This window comes from Saccopteryx leptura, chromosome X (assembly GCF_036850995.1).
Source record: "Saccopteryx leptura isolate mSacLep1 chromosome X, mSacLep1_pri_phased_curated, whole genome shotgun sequence".
NCBI lineage: Eukaryota > Metazoa > Chordata > Mammalia > Chiroptera > Emballonuridae > Saccopteryx > Saccopteryx leptura.
In genome coordinates, this window is record NC_089516.1 from 73,379,933 (window position 1) to 73,398,369 (window position 18,437).

At 37.7% G+C, this 18,437-nt stretch overlaps 1 protein-coding gene across 1 annotated transcript; it reads left to right on the plus strand.

The window, feature by feature from the left end:
* Positions 1 to 8,431: 8,431 nt before the first annotated feature.
* Positions 8,432 to 17,486, plus strand: LPAR4 (lysophosphatidic acid receptor 4). Its single transcript, XM_066356855.1, has 3 exons — positions 8,432 to 8,476; positions 9,432 to 9,533; positions 16,298 to 17,486. The coding sequence occupies exon 3, from the start codon at positions 16,374 to 16,376 to the stop codon at positions 17,484 to 17,486; it is 1,113 nt and encodes a 370-aa protein (XP_066212952.1). The 5' UTR covers positions 8,432 to 8,476; positions 9,432 to 9,533; positions 16,298 to 16,373.
* Positions 17,487 to 18,437: the final 951 nt, after the last annotated feature.

Consider the following 18,437-nt stretch of genomic DNA (forward strand, 5'->3'; position numbering starts at 1 on the left):
ACCTTACACTCAAGACAAGTTTTCTACTACCATTGTTATTACTACTATCTTGACATTTTTCTTACCTATACTGAATATTCAAGGCTTCTGAGCACTTCACTGAAATCTTTGATAAAACTGTTTATTTTCCTTAACTACCAACCTTGCCTATAGAATGGGAACTTGCTATTATCTAAATCCGTTCAGTTAGTGAGAAGGAAATTTCATTTGCTAAAGAAACAACTAACAGATGATGATGCTTCCGTGTAAAGTTTGAGCTAAAATTTTTTTAGGGGTCTGTGCTTTTTAAAAAGGTTTTCTACCTCTTTGGAGATATACCATCCAGTTTTATGAACTGGCTTGGAAACTGACCTAGTGGTCCTTTCCTCCCATGGGGCAAAAGAAGACTGTATTAAAAAAAGAAAAAGTGTAGAATTCAGGATCATGCCTTTGTTTGTTGTTTGAAAGGTCTCAATACATATGATAATTAATGCAAAGTTACTAATTAAGTGACTTCCTTTCTTAGAACACTGCACAGGTTTATATAAGCACTATGTTCACTTAGAGAATATAAGTATTACCAGTTTTACCAGAACTCTATTAGTCTGACCCTACGCCATAGGCATAGTTAAAATCTTTTGGTTACATTTATACTGTTTCTAAGGAAACTAACATAGTGCTGAGGCTCTGGCACTTTGGGTGAACTCACCTAGTCTTTTGTTATTGCTGGCAGGAAGAAAAATTGATTTGGGTTTGGAGTGTGAAGGTCTGAAGCATCTGGCTATTCTTATTCAAGTGTGTAAATTCCCCGTTGGAAGTTAGTCGTATTTCAATTGCTTTCTTTTCAAACAGAAACGTTTGAAATGCATACTCCCCCAGGTAACTCTGGATGCACTTTTTCAGCTGTATATTCATTTTTCCCTTAGTGGGAAAGATATCAGAAACTCAATGAAGACTATTTTTATAGGATTTTTTGGGTTAAGTTGTGTAGCTATTAATTGTCAGGAGAACATCCTGGGACAGCTTTCATCTTCTCCCTTCCACCTTGGAAATATTACAGCAGGCAAAACTAGAATGTTTGCAACAGGGAGTGAAGTGAGGGGGAAAAGGGATGGCACTTTATTATTCATGGCACTTTCCCCCTGTTGGGCAGATAAAATAAATATATTATGCTCACTTTGTTAAAGATGGTGCTGCCCACGTGGAAGCCCATTGTCCAGGTGATATTAATGTGTGTTGGGGGCAGGCTGTGGGCAGGCAGGATCCTTGTAGCCTGGGGCTTGGTTTTAGGACTAAGCCTTTTCCACCCTTTTTGATGTGGGATGGTGCAATCCCATCATGCTTCAGATAAGTGACTTTGTATTAGAGACTTCCCTATTTTGTATATTGGATTAAAGGTTTTGATTTCTGCATTATAAAGTGGGGCAGACTGGGAGCTTGCTCTCTCGGTTCCTGAGATTAGCATTAGAGGAGAAAGCAGAGAGGAGAGCAGAGAAGGCCACGTGGAGGAGGCCAGAAGAAGTAGCCAAAATAGTGGAGTGCTGACTGAGAAGCCAGTTTGTGCAGAGTTTGTGCAGGGAGAAGGAAGGAGTTGGGGAACAGAGGTGAATAAGGCTGGTTTGATTCTAGGAAACTCAGATAAGTCAGTAGCTTTGTGAGCACTGAATGAGTGGGTTTTAGAGCCCAGTGTGTGTTTTTACTTGCCTTCTGGGTGCAAGCTAGGATTAAAGATGATGGTCCACCAGTTCTTGGCTCCATTTTACCATTATCGTCTGTCTGAATCTAATGTGAACCTGCATGGGCCAGGCAGCTGTGATGATGGCCGTGGCTACTGGATTTACACCCACCTTTCTTATTTGTATGTACTATTTGCTCTAAAATGAGACCTTAATATGGACTTGTTTGTAAATAGTTGAAATGTTACACGTTTTCAGCTGAGAATTTTAGAAAAAGAACACTGCTGCTTTGCTTAGATAAGAGAAAAGGTCGGAGAGAAGAGGTTTTATGAACACTACTAATATTAATTTTGAATTTAGAAGATATAGACCTTATCTTCTTGGATTTTACAGCTGGGAAATACTGGCAATCAAATCATCACATGATTAAAAAATGACACAACAGTATATAAAATTATACCTGTGGTAAATGCATTGAAGGAAAGGTCCACGATGTTGTAAGAACATCTAATAAATGGCTATGACCTAAGGTAGGGGTTAAAGACGTGTTCCCTGAGACATTATTACTGGGATAATTTCTTTTTTTTATTTAGTGAAAGAAGAGGAGGCAGAGACAGACTTCCTGCATGCACCCTGACCAGGATCCACCCAGAAAGTCCACTAGGAGGTGATGCTCTGCCCATCTGGGGCATTGCTCCATTTCTCAGAAACTGAGCTCTTCTTAGCACCTGAGGCAGAGGACATGAAGTCATCCTGTGCACCCGGGCCCAACTCACTCCAGTCGAGCCATGGCTGCAGGAGGAGAAGAAAGAGAAAGCAAGAGAGAGAGAGAGAAAAAAAAAGAGAGAGAAGGGAGAGGGGGAGGGGTGGAGAAGCAGATGGGTGCTACTTCTATGTGTCCTGACTGGGAATCAATCCCTGGAGATCCATACACTGGCCTGATACTCTACCACTGAGCAAACCGGCCAGGGCCTGGGATAATTTCTGAAGATAGAAGAAGAATTAACTTGGTGAAGGTGAGCTAAGGAAGGAAAAAATGCTCCTGGGATGAGGAATAGCATGTAGATATGTCCATGATATGAGGAATCATATCTTAATTTAGGAAGATAAAATATGTTAGTGATATGGTAAAAGAAAAACCTGGGAGTCATTTGTGAGATTAATCAGAAAGATACTTGAGTACTTTAGGGAGAAATGGAAGACTGAGAGATATTAACCCAAAGAGGCAAAAGGTAGTGAGTTGGTCATACAGACAGATAATGACCACAACTATAGGTTGACATCAATCACTATAGTGCGTTGAATTGCAACAATATGGTGCTCTTCACAAAGCTTTTCTTACCCCTCCCCCACCTTATTTTTCCTACAAACCTGTTTTCTTTTCACCTTGTGTTACTTCACACCTCCTGCATTTGATCATTTAGATCTGCCCACCTGGAAAGATTTCTTCTTCTTTTTTTGGCTTATCTAAATACTAATCATCCATCAAGGTCTAGCTCAAATCCCACCTCCTCTGGAGGGCCTACCCCATCCATCTTCATGTCCATCCTCTGATCCATTACAGAACTTACTCTCTATATAAATACTTTAGAAGTTTTTTTCAAATTTCCTTTGATATCTTACTCTTTCACGTGTGTCTTATGTCTCTCGCTAAACTGTGAGGCACAGCAGGGCAGTGACTGTGTCATTTTCTTGTAGATTGATAAATACATGAAGAGTGAATCTTAGCCCAGGGTGGGTAAATGAATACTTTGTGGAGATACAACCTACATCAGCAACAGACAGATATAGACACACCTGAGATAAGTGGAGTGACAGAAAGAAAAGAGATTGGAGGGTGGGAAAGTGGGGAAGCAACAGAGAAAGTGCTTTTCAGAATCAGTCACAAGAATAAGGCTAGTATTACTTTCACAATCACTTGTTTACTGGCCCTAACTGGTAGTGAGAAGAGGCAAAATAAAGCTGAAGAAAGAAAGATAGTAAAGTGTTGGGCGGATAAATATATTATGCTAACTTTGTTAAAGATGGCGCTGCCCACGTGGAAGCCTGTCTCCCAGGTGATGATATTAGTTGCCCTTATGCTTGGAATGGGCATAATTATATTAATGTGTGTTGGAGGTGGGCTGTGGGGAGGAAGGATCCTTGTAGTCTGGGACTTGGTTTTAGGACTAAGCCTTTCCCACCCTTTTTGATGTGGGTGGACTTTGTATCAGAGACTTCCCTATTTTGTATATTGGATTAAAGGTTTTGATTTCTGCACTATAAAGTGGGGCAGACTGGGAGCTTGCTCTCTTGGTTCCTGAAATTAGCATTAGAGCAAAGAGCAGGTTGGAGAGCAGAGTAAGACCACATGGAGGGGAGGAGAGGAGATGGAATGCTGAAAGAGAAGCCAGTTAGTGAAGAGTTTGTGTAGAGAGAAGGCGATGGGGAACAAAGGAGAATGAGGCTAGTGAGCTAGAAACCTTTGATCCTAGGAAACTCGGATAAGTCAGTAGGTTTGTGAGCACTGAATGAGTGGGTTTTGGAGCCCAGTGTGTGTTTTTACTTGCCTGCCAGGTGCAAGCTAGGATTAAAGGTGATGGTCCATCAGCTTTTAGCTCCGTTGTTTCTTTACTGACTGTCTGAATCCAATGTGAACCTGCATGGGCCAAGCTGCTGTGATGGTGGCCCTGGCTACTGGCTTTACATAAAGAAACATGAAGCATGTTTTATTTGGGAGGCAACTTAATTAGGCAGAATTATGCTCTGAAACAGGTAGAGGATCCTTCAATTCTCCAGAGACATAGCTCTGATCAGAAAAAGAAGTACCATCCCTGGCTGGTTGGCTCAGTGAATGTCGGCCTGGTGTGTGGAAGTCCCGGGTTCGATTCCCTGCCAGGGCACACAGGAGAGGCCCCCATCTGCTTCTGCACCCTTCCCCCTTTCCTTTCTCTCTGTCTCTCTCTTCCCCTCCTGCAGCCAAGGCTCCACTGGAGTGTCTGGGCGCTGAGGATGGCTGCATCGCCCCCTAGTGGGCAGCCCGGTGGATCTGGGTCGGGTGCATGTGGGACTCTGTCTCTCTGCGTCCCTGCTTCTCACTTCAGAAACACACACACACACACACACACACACACACACACACACACACACACGAAAAAATAAAGTACCTTCTCCCTGGCCTAAGAATTTCATTCTAGAAAAGGGAAAGGGGTTGTTGGTCTGTAGTGTTGACAGCGAGTGAAGGTAGAGGAGAGAGGATTGGGGGGAGGGGATTGGCAGACCAGAAGGACCAGCAATAAAGTTACAGTTGGATGAGTATATTTCTGCAACAAATTCATGTCAAAAAAGGAGGGAAGGAGGAAAAAATAGCAGTGTGTGTGACCAAGACAGTCAACCTAAAGGAAAGTAACTTGCCTGGGGGGAGGAGTTTTACAGTTGAAGATAACTCTCCATTGTAAACAGATTGCATCTGTACTGTTTATTTTGGTTTTGAGCAAACCTTTGAATATTTCATGATAATTAGACTTCCTGCCAGGCAGTAATTTAAGAGAAATGCTGACTCTCCTTTTGCCACAGACTGCTCCCTAGAACACGGAAGGTGGGTATTAGAGCTCTGAGATTCTCTCCTCCCATTCCATCATTATCTGAAGGCACTTTACTGGTGTAGTATTGAATTGCATTTTTTAATGGTAGTGTGAGGTTTAATTCTACATAGTATAATAGGAAAGTATTTATAGTCGCATTCACTTTTGCTTTTCCCTGCACCCTAATTATTATTAGCAATATTGTTGTAATTATTTTAAACAAGTTAAACAGGGACTGCTCATAATTCATTCCTCCTAGTTGGGCTGTTTGTCTACTCTTCCTTATTAGAACTGTAGGGGGTGAGGATAGCAGTTCTGCAGCAAAGACAGGCACACAAGCTTTCTTTGTGGATTAATTGGTTAGGAAAGACTTTTTTTTTTATATTGTCAAGGGGCATAAGCTGGTAATTCTTGACTGTGAAAACTACTTTTCCTGGGCGATGCTCTTTAAGGAAAAACTTCTGTCCAGTGATTGGTGACTAAGGCAACGATGGAGCACAGGGGATTGGGCGGGCTCCCGGCTCCTAATAATGCCTCCTTATCCAATGAAAAGCATTTCCTATTGAGACCCCCAGAAGTTCCCCCGGCCCTCAGCTTCAGCCGGGAGTTTGGGCCTTTTCTTGTGTCTGTTTGTTAAAGGCATGCCGGCTACAGCATTCAAGAGAGCCATTCCTTAACAAAGGGAAAGAGATAGATTTAAATAAGCTCACATTTTCAGAATGAGCGGTTTGCTGTAAGAAGCTGCGGCAGCCTAGAGTCTGCTACTTTGGGCTGAGCTAAACTTTCCTTGTAAAAAAAAAAATATATATATATATATATATATATATATATATGTATAATGGATTAAAATATGCACTTTTAAAGTGCGAATTGCCCGTTCACATGCTTATTAGCTAATTTTCTACAGGCATGAGCACACTCTTTCATCTAGCACACTCTTTCTTGGGGTAAGTCTTTTTGAGAAAGATTTGATTTGGGCGTTTGGGGGTGGGGAGAACGGCGAACAAACTTCAGTGGAAATGCTTGCAGTGTTTGGGGAAAGAAGTTAGATTTCAACTCTGAAGTGCTGAACAGATCGCGGTGTTGATGGTAAAAAAAAAAGCAAGGGTTTCTTTTGTTTTGGCAATAATATTGTTTCAGTGGAAGAGATACAGGATTTTCAAGGCTGTTGTTTTATGTAAACACAGTTGTCCTAGACCTAGAGAACCGACTTAAAATCACAGAGTAGAGCTCAGAAATTCTTTTGGCTAGCTTTATATTTCTTTGGTTTACAATTGATTGTGAGCTAATGTGGCTTCTATTATGATGGGGTTTCTTCTAGGAAAACTTTATGGGGCATTCCTTTGATACTTAATTGATTTATGGAGAATGTGACATTTGCTTTATTGAATAATTCATGAACTTGACTATAAAGGAAGAAACATTTCAATGAAGAACTAATTCTTGCATAAATTGAATTTGTTATTATATATGAAATTAATTGCTGTTTTTCATACAAATGCAATAATGTGACGTTTAAAATTCTTTTTGTATATCCTGAATATTTAAAAAAAATAGCAACAAGGTCTTGTTGAATTGATAAATGTTGCATTTTAGTTACTTTGTTTTATGAAATATCATAATGTAAATAAATACGTCATTATTTGAGCATGAACAAAAACAGACAAATCCAAATCTTAGAACATTTCAGAGCTTGTTGGTATATTCACTTTGCTACCTTACCAAATGATCCCATCTTTCTTTTTCCTTGACTAACATGAAGACAACAATAATAACCTAAGCTCCAAATTATCTAGTGGCTTTGAAACATGTTTGTATTTCAGAACAAAATTCCAAAGAATTTACCCATCAACACAGATTTTTAAATCATTTTTCCTTGTCACAGATTAAAAATTGACACTCCTGCTAAAAAGGATGAGTTCAGCTGATAAACTTGATGGTGTCTACAACTCTAAAGCATCTCTTGTCAATCAGAGATGCGAATGAAAGCCCTATTGGAACAATCATACCAACCTTTCAGAATGTGTACTCTCTGTAAGTTAAAGAGAGGACTGGAAAGATGCCTAACAGCAACACTTAGGCCAAGCTTAGCTAGGGCTTTAGTTATTTAATTCTCATTGAGAGAAAATGCAGTGAGAATTGTTGCCCTTGCTGGGCCTGATCGTGTAGTTTCAATTTTTTCTGTGTGTATGATGATCATGCTCTTGGCCTTCTTAATGAGGAAGGAAAAAAAAACTATCATGTATACATGAATATTAGGACTGAAAATTGGGAGCTTAATAGGAGGTCACCTACCATGAGAATCCAGCCTCAGTTTTAGTAGATAAGTAATTTTCTCAGAACAATGCACAGGACAAGTAGTGTATTGATTTTATATAGTTATGTTCTGAAATGTTTTATAACCTTATGTTTTGAGGAGAGAGATGCCTAGGTAACTAGGTAACAGGTAGCAAAGGTTGAGGATTAAACCTAAGTAGTCAGAGCTGATATGCCTACTGATATGGGCATAAAGTTAGAGCATTAGAAAATTGAAAGCATTAGAAAGACTTTAGAATATAAATGGCTTCTTGATCTGTGATTCACAGCTACTGACACTAATTAATATTATTTATTTATGATATTAAAATAAGATCTAAAGTACATACGGTGACAAACTTATTGTGGTAATTTTTCAATAAATACAAATATCAAATCAATATGTTGTACACATAAAAATAATATAATGTATGTCAATTATACTTCAATTAAAGAAATAAAATAAAGCTAATAATATTTTATTCAGTTAATAAAACTTAATTCCCCTTACCCTACACTTTGAGGGATTAAATTATTATTTTTTTTGCAATGACAGATGGGAGCAGGTGAAACAGTTGACTGTAGGGGTCAGTGAGGTCATGCCATAGCACCAGTTGAAGACTGCTGTCAATTAAGGCAAAAAATGGAAGAAGAAAATAAACTGAGGTCCAAAAAGGGATTGTGACTTGCTGTCACATAGTTAACTGGTAATGGGTCTGGATGTGGCCATATTGAATTAATAACAAATATGAAAACTTTTGGGTATTTAAAATTTTAAGTTTGCTTGGATTCCAAATAAAAAAAAGTTTTATTTATAATCTGTGTCAATTGTGAAAGCCATAAAAGAAAAAAATATTAATGTTTCTGTCTTCCTTTAAGATAAAACTGTAAAATAATATTCATTTTATTCCAGGAATACTGTTCTCTGGAGGACTGTGAAAATCAATTCTCCTTAATATTAAGGTGATCTCAAATATATTTTAAATTTTCTAATGGTTTTATTATTTTTATTTTGGTTCTTTTAGATTAGAAAAAAATATTTCAGGAAAGTTGGAGTATTATTTAGCAGTCTGCTTTGTTTAGCCACCTTTGTTCAGAAGAGGGTGAGATGTGACAATAGCATAAGTTTGGCACTAGCAGATGGCTCAACTTTACAGGAAGTGAATGAGTAGCGTCCAAATGCAGGTGCTTCTTATAACAATTTTATTGTCAGCTATTTCTGGTTCTATAAAAGTATTTTGTGCTGAATTATGATTTAAAGATATTATAGACATGCTATATTGGGTAGGCCTAGCACATCCTAGTAGAGGAAGCAGTGATTATTAGTGTGCTAATATCCAATAATTGAAGCACTGCTCAGGTCATTATGGTTCAGAGGAAAGGTACATGTAACTAGGGTGGGAGTTCAGGTTGTAGACAAAGCAGTGGGGTCTCCACTTGTTGTTCCAGTCTTCTTTCCATTTCCCTTATCAAGGCTCTTGCTCAATGGTAATAGTTGTTGTCAAGGAAAAAGAAAAGAACAAAGAACCAACAATAACTTCAGACCAAGACAAGAAATCTCCTTTGTTAAGTTATTTTTAAATCAATGTATTACTTTATGGAAGTGGGGGAAGTATTTTTATGCCTTTTTTATTAGTTATTTTTAAATGATTATAAGTTATACAGACTCATAGGCTTTATGCTTATTAATATAATTTAATATAATTAATAAAATAATAGCGCAGTGATGACAGATTTGGAAAAAAAATGTTATCTGAAATTCTGTAATAATAAAATTTAAAATATTTAGATACCGTTTTAAAATATGTTGGTTTTCACTTACTTTGATTTATATCAAGATCATATCTTATGATCTTGACATATATTTATTGAAAAGTTCTTTCCATGTCACACTGTTGTGACTAATTCTATTTCACAGCATCCATTGGAGGAAATCCCTAAGCAAAGTACCTCCAGAAAGTTCATCGATTACCTAAGTCTCAGATAAAATTGCTGCCAGAATTTGGTTTGAACTGATGTGGTGAGTACCATTCTACTGATGATAGCTTTCTCCAAAATTCCTAATTTTATTCTTTAATTATTCTATAACCAGTACTTCCAATTTATTATATATTATATAATACTAAAATCCAGAATAGATGGAAAAGTTTTAATTTTTTATTGTAATCCAGGCAATTTTGGTGTAGATGAATGTTGATTCTTTGGTTTAAGTGCTCTGTGCCACTGGTACGTACCTATAGAGATGGAAGATATGGTTTTTATTCATATTATCATGATCAGTATCCAATAATATCATATGAATTGGTATGTATATTGACAACTAACTTTTCTGTTCAAATACATGGAATAAAGCTGAATTCCTAATAGGCCTGTATGAATCTCACAGAATTTGGAAATGAGCTCTTTTAGGGACAGCTAAAGATTTTCCCAAAAGATCTGGGGGTTCTGTTGAAATGATATATTGTTTCAAGACAATTTCATAATATTAGATCAAGCAATTTTTCTGCAGTTGTCTCACTTTATAACTAACTGCTAGGGAAAACTCTAGTAGGGTTGATGCAATCTTTGGCCCCCTAATGTTGAGTACTAAACCACATTATTTTCTAAAGATTAGACTCTGTCATCAGGTTAGTGGGAGACTGGAATATTTTTTTTGGCAAAAAAAAAAATGAAGCTAATCACTGAGAATAGTATTTGCTCACATTAGGGCCTATGTGAAGTCTTGCTTTTCTCAAATGAATTTGGGGAAAAACAGCCGTAATAATCTCAGTGTGAACCAAATTCAATGTGAAGAAACCATTCTTAAAAGAATATTTCTTGCATCCAAATAAACAAATTTGTCAGTCTGCTTTCTGAAGGGATTAAGAAAAAAAAACCTCATAGACACAGACAACAGTATAGTGATTTCCACAGGGAAAGGGGAATGGGGACAGATAGAAGAGAGTATATACAGGATATGGTGGTGGAAGGAGTCTAGACTTTGGATGGTAAACACAGAATATAATATATAGATGATATATTTTAGAATAGTACATTTGAAACCTATATAATTTTATTAACCAATGTAACCACAGTAAATTCAATAAAAATAAAAAAGTAAACAAGGCATATCAGTTTAAACATTTGACACACAAAGAGGCTTGTTTGAAATGAGACCTGATACACATCAATTTTCCAGCTCAGTTCTGGAATGAAGTATTTACCTTGGTTTTCTCCATATGTGATGTCATAAGGCTGGGTTGTGTTTCAAAAACCATTATGAAACATCAACTAATGCATAGTTACATCAATTGGAACCATGTGTATGATTGTGACCTATTTCTGTGACTTGGCCTTGGAGAGTTCGTTAAGAAGTCTTATCTTTAACAGCCACTCATCCGAGGAGCAACACTGTGTACATATTCCCTATTACATCAGCATGATTGTTTTGATCTGTATTTTTTTTTAGTTTGCTTTACTGCTATATATTTATAGGCAAGGATACAATAGGTTTCAGCTTCCTCTGAAAATCATTGTGTCAGTGTTCCTAAGCTTCAACCAGAGTAGAAAGAGGAAACGTTTTGGAAATCAGAAGCACTCTGGTCTGACCTAAGCTCATGAAAAAGGGAGCAAAACAAGAGAACTTGAGTATACTTTGCCTTCAAGACCCCCCCCCCTTTTTCTGATCTCTGCACTATCTCCTGTAGGGAACAAAAGCAAACCAGCCTTTTTAGGCTATTTGGAATATGTTGTTTTCGATGTATCATCTGAAAGTTTAACATTAGAGTGGAATGACTTAGGTATTGTTTTTTTAGGGCCAAAAGTCTAACTGCACTTCCTCCAACAGCTCCAAAGACCCCAAATATGGTATATTTCATTAAAATAGTTTAGATTAGAAATAGTTTTAAAAATAAAAAAAATTGTGAACACTAGTATGAATTGCCCGAATTGGCTCCTTATGTGTAGGTCAAAGTAAAAAATTCATCGAGGATCAGATTTCTCTTTGGTTAGCCTCCAGGTGATCAGCTTCCTTCTCATTGTCAATGAAAATACATCCACCCAGTGCTCTGCCCCTCTAGATGATTAAGTGTTGGAATAATTTTCTGCAAAGGTCTTCACAAGACAATGGTTTAATGCTACTTGCAGTGGAAGATGTAATTAACTGTGTCAGCCTATTTTTTTTTCCTTCTTGATCTCATCTGAAGCTCAAGAGTTGGCCCTTTGCCTCCATTCAGTGCATAACATGTTAGCCATTTGGAAAATCTAGTGGTTAAGAACACTTTTTTTTGTGTGTGTGAAAAGAAAGGAAGTCAGTCAGAAAAGAGAACTTGTTTCTTGAATGTTGTTGATTCTCCTTCAGACTCAGCTTAAGAACCAAATACCTCTCTCTGATTTTTTTAAACCATAGTTCAGTGGGAGATATTCCTTTAAAGAACCGTATTGGATAGTCCTATTATGAGAAAATTGTACTCTTATGGTTGAAACTCAAGAGGGGCTCCCTGAGATATAAGGTATACATGGTGTTAGGAGAAGGATGTGTTGCAAATATGAAGTTTAGCATACCATGAAAGACAGAGTCATATGTGTCCTGTTGTGTCAGAGGAGGGAAAAGGAAAAAAATCTTCTATAATGTTTCTTTGTGGTTAAGTAGAACTAAATACTGGCAAACTCATAAACCTCTTCATAAGCCCTGTTGAATCTTCCTAACCTCAGCTGTGAGGCTCAGAGGTATGTTTATACAGGGAAGAGAAACTGTATAGCCAAGTTACAGAGTGAACCAGTGTCTCAGTTGGAAATAGAACTCCTGGCTTCCAATGCTGTGTTAAATCTCAGCACCACACCCTCACTGCTAGACAGCAAAGGTGCTGTGTGTTTAAACAAGGGAAAGCTATGAATAGGGCCTTAGTGGCACTTTCCCATGCCCTCTCCTCAGGATTGAGACTGTAATGCTTTCTTGTCTGTGGTCCTTTCTCTCCCACAGTATTTGGTTACTCAAAGCAGAAAAGCAGAAGTATCAGGCATTTGCAGACTGCCTGCTGTGTATAGTGCATATGTTCTGGGATACATAAAACTGGATGGAAAATGGGGAGACAGAGCTCACCTATTTCAAACACACCACCTTGGGCAGTACAAAATAATACATAGTCCGTGAGCTAGAAGCATACTGTGTAAATGGGCAGACTGAAGGGACCCTGGGCAGGGGTAAAAAGACTTCTATTATGAAAGCATTTTCCAAATCAAATAAACTTATTGGCAGTACTTATTATAGAATGCAGGTGCAAGCAGATTATAGTGAACGAAGGTTGGCTTTAATGTTAGGTTTTGCAGTCACATAATTTTTCAGATTGTGTGACTATGTTAGAGGAATATTTTTACTACCTTGATTTCTTTAAACCAGGATTTGGGAACCTATGGCTCGTGAGCCAGATGTGGCTCTGTTGATGGCTGCATCTGGCTTGCAGACAAATCTTTAATAAAAAAATGTTAAAAATATAAAACATTCTCATGTATTACAATCCATTCATTTCCTACCGCTCATGTTCATGATTGTGGGTGGCTGGAGCCAATCATAGCTGTCCTCCGGGACAACACCAAATTTTTATTGGATAATGCGTAACATACACAGGTCGTTGTATGGCTCTCTCGGAATTACATTTTAAAATATGTGCGTTCATGGTACTCTCAGCCAAAAAGGTTCCTGACCTCTGCTTTAAACAGTTAAACAAAAAGCCCTCTAGACCAGTGATTTTCCCCCTTTTTTGAGCTGCGGCACATTTTTTACATTTACAAAATCCTGGGGCACACCACCTACCAAAATGACACAAAATGACACTCTAACACAGTACATATTATACATATAGTTAATAATATAGTTTCTAAATGTATTTATACTCACACCTGACCATGTCTCACGGCACACTAGTGTGCCGCGGCACACTGGTTGAAAAACACTGCTCTAGACTAATGGGTGTTCAAAATAGTATATAAAGTGGTTTAAGCAGTTAACAAGTTTGCCATTCTCTTTTTGTTTCTGCCATCTCATTGGTGGATCATTCTGCAGAAACTTGGGTCTACAGCTCCCAAAGTAAGGTATGAAATCCACTGACTGAATTTTTTCAATCTCTTCCTATATATATATTTAAGAGAGAGGAGGAAAGATAAAGCCAGATTCCCACATGCACTCCAACTAGTTTCCACCTGAAAACCCCTGTCTGGGGCCAATGGTCAAATTAACCAAGCTATCCTTAGCACCTGAGGCTGACACTTGGACCAGTTGAGCCACTGGCTGTGAGAGGGGAAGAGAGAGAGAGGGGTAGAGAGAGAGAGAGAGAAGGGGGAAATGGAAGGGAAGAGGAGCAGATGGTTACTTCTAATGTATGCCCTGACTGGTGATTGAATCTGGGACATCAAAACATGCTGGGCTGATGCTCTATCCACTGAGTCAACCAGCCAGCGCCCTGTATTTTTCTGATCAGCTTCATTGGCCTTAAACATGGCAATTGCATACTGTCCCTAAGAAGACTGAAATGAATGAGATGAAGCAAAATAGAAAGTATGTTATTAGAGTAATTGTGAACTTGAAATACCTTCCAAAGTCCTGAATATAAATTAGATGAAGCACTGACCTTTCCTGAGAAACATTTTTTTCTCACTTTTTCTTCTCTTTCTCTAAATTCTCAAGTTTTCTCTCTCTGATATTTTCTTTCCTATCTCCTCTTCTGTTCTCCCCATCCATTTTTGCTTTTTCCTAGTCTGGATTTTTTTCCATCCTGGACATTATTTGGTCTAGATTCCTACTTCTATATATCAAGGATGCTTCTAGAAAATTTGAGCTCATTCTTATGAGATAAAATGGTTAAGAAGAAATAGGATCTCAGGGCAGAGTCAGGCTCAAGGGAAGTACTCCATAAAGATTTATTAAACAAGATATCAAGAATAGCAAGTTTCCAGTTTTAACTTGAAAATTGTAGCTATTAAAAATGACACCTTTTTGCTTTGCACCCTGTATTCTGCAAGGTCATTTTTTCCTGTAGGCACTGCAGTGAGTGAATTATTTTTTATCTCAAGCATTTTTTTTCCCTCAAACCAAACACTGATGTGACTTTAAGCCTCTATACTCTAGCAGGTTTTCCCCTCCATCCCCTTCTTTGTTATATAGAAAGAATCTTTGACGTCTTCCCTGGGAGTTGGAACTAAAGAGTGGCATAAGGAGGAATCAGTTCAAAGAAATGCTTTTAAGATTTTAAAATATAATCATGTAAAAACCCACTACTGGATATATCAGGGGACAAAGACCACTTTTATTCCATTTCTTCCTCATTGAAAAGGATTTATTCAGCAGCTACTCATCCATAGAGTATTATAAAACATTTGAAAGACAGTCCTTGTCCAATGGCAGCTGTTGATCTAGGAGAAGGTTAATAAGATTTCTATATGCACTTTTGAATGATGTTGGCCTAGATACCCAACAGAGATGATTAAGTCAATGACTGCCACATGTACTAGTGGTGGAGGGAAAGGGCATGTAGTTAGTCAGGTCAGAATGTATTTCACTTGTATTCACCAGAAAAGGTTTTATTGACCAGGAGCATTTTAGTAGCTGAGGGCATGGAAGTAACTGGTGAAAGAGGAAGTGGAAAAGGGAAAAGGAAGAGATCCTAGGCTTGGGGTTTAGCATAAGAAAAGCTTGGAAAGGGGATTAGGGAAATGCTGAGATCATTACTTGAATTATTTCTCTAGAAAGACAATGAAATACAGTGAAAAAATCTTTTAGCTGGAAGCTTTAATTAACTGAGGGGATCCGTGATCTCTGACTCAGTGTTTTAGAACAGTGGTCCCCAACCTTTTTTGGGCCATGGACCGGTTCAATGTCAGAAAATATTTTCACGACCGGTCTTTAGTGTGTGACGGATAAATGTATCACGTGACCGAGACAAGCATCAAGAGTGAGTCTTAGACGGATGTAACAGAAGGAATCTGGTCATTTAAAAAAAAAAACCAAACATCGTTCAGGCTTAAATATAAATAAAACGGAAATAATGTAAATTATTTATTCTTTCTCTGTGGACCGGTACCAAATGGCCCACGGACTGGTACCGGTCCACGGCCCGGGGGTTGGGGACCATTGTTTTAGAAGAAAAAAGGGAACCAACAGTTTACTTCAGGAGTTTAGTCTCAATTTTTTAAGAGCATGTCCTGGAGGTCCAATAATCACTTGTGGTCTTGTGCAATAGAAGGAATATTCAGGCAATGGAGTTTAGCAATGTTGGAGAGTAGACAGTACAATTTAGAGTAGCTTAACAATTATTTAGTTATGAATTAAAAAAAAACCCTGAGTTCTAGTTCTGACTATACCATTTGTACATACATTTTTCTAATTCTGACATTATTGTAATTCTAAATTATGTAAAGCCTAAGTATCTGCATCTGTGATATGATGATCAACTCTTGTCTTGCCTACCTTATGGTGTTCTGTGAGAATAAAAAAAATGTGTTTGAAAGCTAAAATGTACCATATAAATTTTAAAGTATTAGTGTTTTTGAACTATCAGAGCCTCTCCTCCCCATCCATGGTCTCTCATGTAACCACAACACCTTATTCCTATTCATTGCAATGCTATAGTACTGCACTTATTGTATTGAGTGTGATCTCTTCCACTCTTATAACATACTCTTATAGTACTTTTTAACCTGTCAAACCAATTGAATGCTATTTTCAATCTGGGTAGACAGAATATCTTTTACTCCATAGAAATAATGGATGGAAATCAGATTTGATGATACATTCCATCTTGTCTTCCATAGGAGGAAAACATTTCCTAGTCCCTAGTCTGAGAGTGCTGAACTCTGCAGCCAGCAGGCTTCCTGAAAAAAAAAATCCATGGGTGACAGAAGATTCATTGACTTCCAATTCCAAGATTTAAATTCAAGCCTCAGACCCAGGTTGGGCAATGCTACTGCTAATAATACTTGCATTGTTGATGATTCCTTCAAGTATAATCTGAATGGTGCTGTCTACAGTGTTGTATTCATCCTGGGTCTGATAACCAACAGTGCCTCTCTGTTTGTCTTCTGCTTCCGCATGAAAATGAGAAGTGAGACCGCTATTTTCATCACCAATCTGGCCCTCTCCGATTTGCTCTTTGTCTGCACTCTACCTTTCAAAATATTTTACAATTTCAACCGCCACTGGCCTTTTGGTGACACTCTCTGCAAGATCTCTGGGACTGCATTTCTTACCAACATCTATGGGAGCATGCTCTTCCTCACCTGTATTAGCGTGGATCGTTTCTTGGCCATTGTCTATCCCTTCCGATCTCGTACCATTAGAACTAGGAGGAATTCTGCCATTGTGTGTGCTGGAGTCTGGATCCTAGTCCTCAGTGGTGGTATTTCAGCCTCTTTGTTTTCAACCACTAATGTCAACAACGCAACCACCACCTGCTTTGAGGGCTTCTCCAAACGTGTCTGGAAGACTTATCTGTCCAAGATTACCATATTTATTGAAGTTGTTGGGTTCATAATTCCTCTGATATTGAATGTCTCTTGCTCTTCTGTGGTGCTAAGAACCCTCCGCAAGCCTGCTACACTGTCTCAAATTGGGACCAATAAGAAAAAAGTGCTGAAGATGATCACTGTGCATATGGCAGTCTTTGTGGTCTGTTTTGTACCTTATAACTCTGTTCTCTTCTTGTATGCCCTGGTGCGCTCTCAAGCCATTACCAATTGCTTTTTAGAAAGATTTGCTAAGATTATGTACCCAATCACCCTGTGTCTTGCAACTCTTAATTGTTGCTTTGACCCTTTCATCTATTACTTTACCCTTGAGTCGTTTCAGAAGTCTTTCTACATCAATACCCATATCAGGATGGAATCCCTGTTTAAGACTGAAACACCTCTTACCACGAAACCTCCTCTTCCAGCTATTCAAGAGGAAGTTAGTGATCAAACAACACATAACGGTGGTGAGTTAATGTTAGAATCCACCTTCTAGGTACGAGAACTGTCTTTAGATCTAAATATGGTTTCTTTTATGATTATTTTCCTATGCTGTGAATAAGAAGAATGATTTGAAGCTAATGATACTGAGAATAGATTAATGTACTAAATACAACCAGATACATTTATTTGAACATTTACTGTATATACGCTGTTTTGTTCAATAATTATAGGTCAGGTCTAATTACAACAATCAAAAGTAATTGCTAAACTCTTCTGCTGGGTTGAAATTTCATTGTATCACATTATACAACTGGCCAGTGGCCTTGACTTTAGTGATGTGGATATTACTTTCAAACTTCTAAAATGATATTTCTATTCTTAAAATATCTGGTAATTAGTTTGGGCCTATAAATATAGAACAAATTCAGGGATTATTTAAAAAGACATTTTGTGTTACTACTGATATAATTTTGTTTGAATTGTTTTTGTTTGAATTTTTATCAAGTTTATTTTAGCAAAAGAACATATTTTAGCCTAAAATATTTAATAAGAAATGTATCAAATTTAAAAGATCTGGCAAATTTATTGTATATATGTTGAAAACAGAAACATAAGTTGTGCTTGTATGAATATGGGTAGGAAGAAATAGAAAATTAATTGGATATACATTTGTAATCACAAGCAGTGTCAGTTTTTTTTATTCTTTTTTTTACACTACATTAAGGATTTCATGTGAAAGTTCAAATACAGACACCTGCTAAATGTGTGCTTAAGATAGGTGCATAATGGAAAATCACATAAAACAACAATTGTCCATAAAAAAATCTAAGCAACACCAACATTTTTTTAAGAATTTTCAATATCCAATATTTATTTTGAGGGACTGGTTTCTATAAAGTATTTTTCATATGAAATTGTGGAGAACTATGTAGCCAGAAAGCTGCTTCACTTGTGTCTAGGTTAAGAGTAAATTGAAAAAATAAATACAACAAAATAATAACAA

What these genes read in the sequence shown, in the direction of transcription:
- LPAR4 (XM_066356855.1), top strand. Translation starts at nt 16,374, where the DNA reads ATGGGTGACAGAAGATTCATTGACTTCCAATTCCAAGATTTAAATTCA.